The sequence below is a fragment of the Crotalus tigris genome, unplaced genomic scaffold (genome assembly GCF_016545835.1).
Source record: "Crotalus tigris isolate CLP2741 ecotype Arizona unplaced genomic scaffold, ASM1654583v1 scf7180000024438.1716836, whole genome shotgun sequence".
In the NCBI taxonomy this organism is placed as follows: Eukaryota; Metazoa; Chordata; class Lepidosauria; order Squamata; family Viperidae; genus Crotalus; species Crotalus tigris.
In genome coordinates, this window is record NW_024100607.1 from 1 (window position 1) to 8197 (window position 8197).

General features: G+C 41.1%; 1 protein-coding gene across 1 annotated transcript; it reads left to right on the forward strand.

The window, feature by feature from the left end:
* Positions 1-2276: 2276 nt before the first annotated feature.
* Positions 2277-5390, forward strand: LOC120302832 (complement component C6-like). Its single transcript, XM_039331811.1, has 2 exons — positions 2277-3110; positions 5113-5390. Exons 1-2 carry the CDS (start codon positions 2885-2887, stop codon positions 5292-5294), a joined length of 408 nt encoding a protein of 135 aa, XP_039187745.1. The 5' UTR covers positions 2277-2884; the 3' UTR covers positions 5295-5390.
* The last annotated feature ends 2807 nt before the right edge of the window (positions 5391-8197 follow it).

The following is an 8197-nucleotide window of genomic DNA, read 5'->3' on the forward strand; positions in this document are numbered from 1 at the left end:
TCAACATTCTATCAATCCAAGCCTTGCCCGAGCTCCCTCTTTGTGCCAGGGATGTTGCCGCTGAAACAGGGACAGATCACACACTTTCACGTGTCCGTTCCTGGGTTTTGTCCGGTTGGCCTGAGCACTGCCCTAGTCCTGAGTTTCAGAGTTTCTGGTCCAAAAGAAACGAGTTGTCCCTTTCTCAGGGTTGTCTGCTTTGGGGAAACAGAGTTGTCATTCACACCTCAATGAGGACTAGGGTCTTAGAATCCCTCCACGAGGGTCATCCTGGCATTGTTCGTATGAAGGCTCTTGCACGCAGCCACTTGTGGTGGCCTGTTTTAGATCAGGATATTGAGGCTCAGGTGCATGCATGCCACCTGTGCCAACGATCTCGCCCAGAGATGCCCCAAGCTCCCGTGCATAAATGGGAGGAAACGCAGTCCCCATGGTCTAGGGTGCACATTGACTACGCTGGGCCCGTTCAGGGCCAGTTCTTCTTGGTCCTTGTTGACAGCCATTCAAAATGGCTTGAGGTTGTACCTGTCTCTTCCACACACTGCAAAGACTAGTAGGGTACTGAGGGGGATTTTGCTTGCACACGGGCTTCCAGAATGTCATCGTGTTGACAACGGCCCTCCACTTCACTCTGCATAAATTCCAAGCTTTCTTTACGAGGCTAACAGGATTCGTCATGCCACGTCTGCACCCTTCCACCCGTCCACCAACGGTATGGCTGAACGTATGGTGCGCATCACAAAGGACGCATTGAAAAGACTCACCTACGGGGACTGGCATCACAGGTTGGCTGACTTTCTCCTTTCTTATCGCACAACACCGTCCACTTCTACAGGGAGAAGCCCAGCTGAACTTCGTTGGGGGCGTCAACTTACTACTAAACTTGACCGGTTGCATACGGACAGACTGCCTTCATCTACCTCACATCCTAGGGCACCTAGACAACTACTTGAGGGTGCCCCGGTCTGGACTCGCAATTACGGGCCTGGTCATACATGGGTCCCCGCTTCTGTCTCCAGGGTCACGGGTCCTCTATCCTACGAGGTGCCCCCTGGACAAACGGTCGTGTCCTGGTCGGCAAATCGACCAACTTCGCTCTAGGCGAGACTTTTCTGCTGAGACTCCTGGGTCTTTTCCAGGGGGGGAGGGGGACCCTTTGGAGCAAAGGGAAGGGCAAGAGCTACTGCCCACCTCCACTGAGGGAGCCACAAACGGCTCGTCCCAAGGTTCTGCAATTGCTCCGAAAAGAAAGTCATGGAGCTTACCCACACAACAGGCACTCACGCCTACTCCAGCAACGGAGGATACCCGGGGGCATCCCAACAAATCATTCCCCGCAAGAGAACTGGCACACAATTCCCAAGGTTGGCCTGACCTTACCCCAAATCCTACAGGGGGTCAAACATACACAGAGCTAGTCGAGGAACCAAGTCCCGACTACAACAACCCTAGCACAAATCAGGGAACACCTGAGTTTTGGGAAAGTACAGAAACACACACGAGCCCGAACACAGAATGGGGTTCAGGGAATGGACAGCCTCCTGACAGGTCTTGGACTGACCTAGGAGGTTCTACAGAGACGCCCAGCAGCGGCTATCACTTCAAGGGGCCTGAGGGTCTACAGCTAGGTAGGTCAACCAGGTCACACAGTAACAGAAGCCCTGGCCTGACGAGCCCGGGGGGCAAGCAAGCAGGCCAGGCATCGGGGCACAGTCCTTGGAAGACACCAGGACACAATAGAGAGAACAGGCTCACGCCTCCCTCCAGTCAGGGGACTTATGCCAGTAATCCAGAGCTAAGAAGGTCACAGAGAGCAAAGAAATCTCCCAAGTACCTAGAAGACTACATAACATTGCTGGCAAAGCAAAAGCCAGTAAACAGTGGGAACATTGGGGAGCAAAATGTCGTATAAAATAAATGTTGTATGTTGGTAGTAGTTTTAGCCCGGGGAAAAGGGGTGTTATGTCCCGAGCCTTTGCAAACGGCTCGGGCGTTTGCAGGCAGTCCCGGGCAGGTGCAAAGCTGCCCGGGACCAGACAGGCTGTCGCCAGCGCCGTGCGCATGCGCGGGTGCTGGCGCGGGAAAAAGTAACCCATTTCCCCGGGAGTTGCCTATATAAGAGGCTGCGAGGCGTTTGGGCGAGGCTGAAGCCATCTTCCTGTAAGCTGAACGCTGAATAAAAGAAACTGAGAACTCCAGCTGCTTCTCGTGTCTGTTTCCCGCCAAGGACGCAACAAGATGGTTTTTTAATTGCTCATAGTTAAGGCCTTGTTAATGTCTGGGTGGTATTCAGGGGAGAAGAATTATAAAAACTTCATTATAAAAAAATAAAATCAGCTGGTTCACAGGAACATTATTACTGTTATAAATCAAGGAAACTAAAACATTAAATTGATTATAATACTCTCAGGTTCAAAAACATATTGTAGTTCAGACAATTTATATTTTTTTGCCTCCTTAAAATACAGTGGTTGCTGGTGAAGGAAGATGAAGGGTCCTATAAAAGTTAACTATTGTCCCAACATTCCAAGGGTCTACCTACTCTGATATAGAGTTTATAGTCTTGTCTATTGGGACAATAGAGTGGGTAAAATGCTAATTTCTTTTTAATGAGACATTTAACAGTGTCAAAATCAACATCAAAGATATTGTTCAGGAGAGACAAATTGAAGCTTGGTGATTGGTACAGGCTTAGTTACACAACGTGCTAAACTCTTGAATATTGGAAATTATTGATGCATTGGCCAATAAAATATTTGAATATTGACTATTCAGGCAATGAATTATATTGTAAAAATATGGAAGTAAGGCTAGCCAATGGCATCTTATTTTCTCCAAATATATTATTTGTGTTTTCTGATTTTCCAGCACCAGCTCAGAAGGTATGTGTGTATTGGATGTACAATCTGAACAAACTGTTACAAATCCTAGCTGTCATTTTCTGGCCGAAAAGTGCAGGAATGATGAACAAGTCCATTTCATCCATAATGGACCTTGCGGTGATGACACCAGGTTGACCTGGGCTATTGAGAGAGCAAATCTTTCAGCAAACAGCAGAAAGAAAGAGCTGTGTGGATATGACATATGCTATGACTGGGAAAGATGTTCAGGTAGGTCTCTTGAACACTTCAATCTTTGATTTGTAAAGTTGGTTTTATAAATATTTTTTAAAAGTTAATGCATAAAAAGTCTCTACATAATTCTGGTTATGGAGATATATAAATACTCATTGTTCACATAAGTCAACTTCTATTAATACAATGGCAGTATGTGATGCCCCCTTGCAGATCTTGGAAGCTGCAATCTACAGCTTCTGTGTGGTAGGCCTTGTACAGTTTCTTCCATTCTCCTAGTGAATTGACAAAATATTAAAACAGTGTTCTGAATAAAGTATCAGTTTTAGGTTGTCTTTGTTGGTGACCTGTTAATGCACTGTAGTAGGGTCATATTCTTTTAAATTTCATGCAGTCCTGAAGCTTATGAGATGATGAATGAGAGAAAGCTTGATCTTTCTATATAATGATGCAATTGACAGACCTATTTTTGAAAAAGGCACTTTTGAATATTGCTGTAACACAATACAGCTCTGGAATAAAGAGTACTTTGATGACTTATTTAGGATTTGGGTGGTCACATGACAGCCAATGAAAGACATTTACTGAAGACCGCTGAGTGCAGCCCTCTGCATATTTATGGGAGAATCAACACACATTAACTCCAAAAAGCTTTAGTGACGAGCAGGAAAAATGGGTAGAATTATGTTGCTGTCCTCTGAGGCTTCTTAAAAGCATAGTATCAAACAGTCCCCTTAGCTGTGTCCTTTATTTATTTCGCTTTCTTTAGAAAAGATTAAAAAAATATGTGGTTGTGAAATATTCCTGAAAATGACTGCCCAGATTCCTGTTTGTTATGCAACTTGTTTTTCACTGTGCGGTAGGATGATAGTAATTGTGAGCTTTCCTGTAAATTGCCTTGGCAGAGATTCCTACAGAAAAAAGCTTTGGCTTGTCTGGTTAAAATATGCCTTGTCTGGTTAAAGTTAAAATTTCTACCTCCTTTGCTCTTGCTTTAAACCTCACTATTTAGACACAGAATCTATTTTATATCTGCTCCTAAAGAATGGTTGGTAGGGTTGTTTCACCTTACATTGAGACAGGGAAACAAAGAAATTGCAAGTTTAAGCTTTAATTTAAAACATCTAGTAAGAAAGTGTAGAGGTAGTTGTTGATGAAATAAAATTAAAACTCCCCAGTTCTATCACATCTTCATCACTCTGAACAAAAACACGTACAAACTAAAAATGCCAATCTTATCTAAGTTGTATGATATAGCTCTACATACTCATCATCCATCTGCTGAGGACTTCTTTTGCCACTCCTGAAAAAACTAAATGTGGATCTTGGCTTCAAAACCTTATCGCAATACTCGGCATATAATTTGAAAGAAAAACCCCAAACCCTGAGCAACTTCTATTACAAGGGTAGTTTTTTATAAACCTATGACAAAAAAGTGGTCATTATAGATCAAGAATCAATTCTTGTTAAGAAAATTTATTTCAGTCTTATGATGATTATTGCAAAATAGGTAGGTTTTCCTATACAGTATTTAGATATAGGTGCATATCAAATGAAAACACACACAAACACACACACACACACACACAATACTAAAGTACAGGTAGTCCACAAAGTACGACCATAATTAAACTCAACATTTCTGTTGCTAAATGAGACAGATGTTAAGTGAATTTTGCCCCATTTTATAACATTTCTTACCACAGTTGGTTGGTGAATCACTATAGTGATTGTTACGTTAGTAAAACAGTTATTAAGTTAATCTGACTTTCCCATTGATTTTGCTTGTCAGAAGGTTGCAAAAGGTGAACACATGATCCTGGACACTGCAACCATCATAAATATGAATCAGTTGCCAATTGAATTTTGATTATATGATTGAGCAGATGCTTCAATGGTTGTAAGTGTGAAAAATGGTCAAAGTCACTTTTTTCAGTGTCATTGTAACTTTGAATGACGACTGAATGAACTGTTGTATGTTGAGGACTACCTGTAAAACTAAATGATGAGCTGATCTCACATTTTTATCTATTTACAGAAGAAAGATTGCACTGTACCTGCCTGCTTCCAAATCAGTGTACAAAGGGTGAAGAAGAGCTCTATTGCATTAAATTCGGGTCTAGAAACCAAAGGAGGACATTAACCCTCTGTGCACTTGGAGCAATGAAGTGTGCCAACGTGAAGGCAATGGTGTTGCATCCTGGGAATTGTGTGTCATAAAATGAGATGGCAAACATATATCTGATGTATTCAGTCCTATTTCAATCACTGTTCAAAATAAATTCATTGAATTAAAATGTTGGTATAAGAACTGAATTTTGTTTAATTGTTTCAGTTTAATCTACATAAAATTAATGAATCTCAGCACTTTGGGAGTTTTGAGAACAAGTGGCAACATTCATAATATAGCTACCATGAGAGCTAACTTAGGCATAGTATATAAGGATGGGCATCGACATTACAAAATACCTCAAAGTCAAACTGGGCGCCTTAAAAATTTTGTATCTTAGAGATTTGCTATTTCCATATAAGCCATACATGAGATATTTCACTCCAAAAGCAGGTAAGAATAAGGGCCATATCCTCTTCCTAATGCTGCAGTTATAGTATCCCGATAACTTGAAATGCCTTGTACCACATATGTTAGAAATGAGTAAGATTGGAATTACTGAAGTGGAGCAAACACAGAGGAAAGAACTGTATATTTGAGAAATTGGCTGGCTTTTGGCAAGATGATACCTCTAATGTGCCTAAAATTGTGAAGTCATGAGATTAATACAGTAGTAAGTGTATTTTTTTCTTTTAATAATAGTAATGGGTCATGTTATTCCTTGTATGCTGAATTTGGGTTCCTCAAATGTACTGATAATTTGAAATCATCTAGTAAATAAAAATCTACTTTGTGTTGTCATGTTATCATTGGCTATGATGGCTGGAGATAGCAGCACCCAGAATTAGCAGCAGGTTGGATAAATCTATAACAGGGGTCTCCAAACTTGGCAACTTTAAGACTTGTGGATTTCAACTCAACAGAATTCCTCAGGCAGCCATTACATTAAAGTTGCCATGTTTGAGAACCCTGGTCTATAGGAAGATATGGAACAGACCAGGGAAAGAGGCCAAGAGAAAAATTATACTAGAAGCACTGTTGTCTGGAGCTCTGTGATGACAGGTTTCCTAGTTGTGAGTAGGTACACAACGTACAGCATCATATGTACTATTCTTATCATGTAAGCACAAAGCATTTCTCTTCACTGCAAGAGAAAAAGGGAGAAATAAAAGGCCATAATTTTGGTGACCAATTGAGTGCACTTTCAAAAAGCCCAACAAGTCCACCCCACTCATGCCAGCAGAAAAGGCCTGCTGTAGATCCCATCTGCCAAGGAATTGAAGCAGACGGGGTCAAGGAGAAGAGCCTTTTCCACTCTAAGAACTTCCTCCTCGCTTTTGGCCTTCTGAAAGGGTAGTAAAACCTGGCTTTGCTGGTGGGCCTGGAGCCCCCAGGGGCACACTCACTGCTGGAGGTGGCTGACAGGGTAAGAAGACCTCATCCTTGGCCATCCATCCATCTCTTAGTTCTCTTACTTGCGGTTTTAGTACAGTTCTTAATAAAATCTCTGTGTCTTTTAAATTTTTTAATATTGGAACTATTTTTATTTGTTTTATAACTTGTAAGCAACCCAGAATCACCTTGTAGGGGCATAAAAAAATAAATAAATGATAAAAATTAAATTCCCACCACCTGTATGCATTTGTTAAGTCCAATTTTCTCCCTGTGGACATACAGTATACAGATTTTTATTATCATTCCTTTGGTTCTGCACATTTATATCCCTTTTGAAGAGAACTAACTTATTTTTCCGCATCCAGTTCCTTGAATCTCTTCCTCCCATCTGTATTTCTGGACCAATTTGCCTCTAGTTAATTGCATGAGCCAATTACCAGTGAACCGAATATTAATCTCTACTGGTCACTTTCAATCTGTTTCTTAACATCTTAAAAACAAAACAAAACAGCTCCCCAGTTTGATTTCCCTTCCTTGTAAGAGGAGTGTGGCAGCATTACAGAAATTAAATTGAAAGTGTACCCTTGATTTATAATGGACTCTATTGTACAGAGAAGCTTTATTTGCCTTTAAAAGAAATCTGTGATAAAAACAGCTAGGGAGGAAAATTGCATAAGGGTTGGTGAAAGTGAACATCATGTGCTTTTGAGAGTGAATTAGTCAGTTCCCTGATGAATATAACAGCCATATAGATCCAGTAAATTCAGTAGAAAATAAAATCAAGGGTATGCATTATTCAAGTGGAAGTGGTGATCTAAAGGTACAGGCAGCTCTGCATTTTTCTTACTAAACAGGAAGTGCAACAGTATTGGTATGAATCATTTTGAGCAAGGAATAGCCAGCCCAAATGTCCCATGCACAAAACAAAAGCATGAAAAGAAAACAACCAAGCTCAGAGAGCATCAAAGACCCCACAAATAAAAACATGATTTGGTTCATTTAAGAACCAAAGCAAGGTTGTTTTGTTTTGGATACAACCCAAAATGTGATCATTTCAGATGCAAGTGTTCCAAGTATTCATTCTATTTTAGGGATATTCAGCCAAACCCAATTCTCCTCCTGACCCCATCGAATCTCCAAAATAAACTCCCTTTCCTTATTTGCCCAATTGACATCAAAGAGTCATCTGATTTTACACACAAAATCCTAACTTTTGTCCTCTGTGCATTCTAACAGAGGGAATGTAATTGGCTAGGGCAATCAGAGTATCAGTAACAATCATGGGAAATTAGTATGGGTGAGTTGCAGTATAGTATGAAAACACTTGGAGTTTTGCAATGGCAGGTTATCGTTGGGTCTTGGGGGATAGAATCTCCCCTGTTCATCTGAAGGAAGAAGGGGTTGGTGGAATTCAATTTTGCATGCACTAGTTTTCTATATCTATAAACTCAGTGATCACTTGGAACAATTGACACAGAGGTGTTTTGCAGAGAACTTGGCAATTACCTGCATATAAGGTGCCTCCTTTTGGTTAGACCAGTGTTTCTCGACCTTAGCAGCTTTAAGATGTGTGGACTTCAAGAATTTAAATATTAGAGGAGGTGATAAGCTGCTAAAA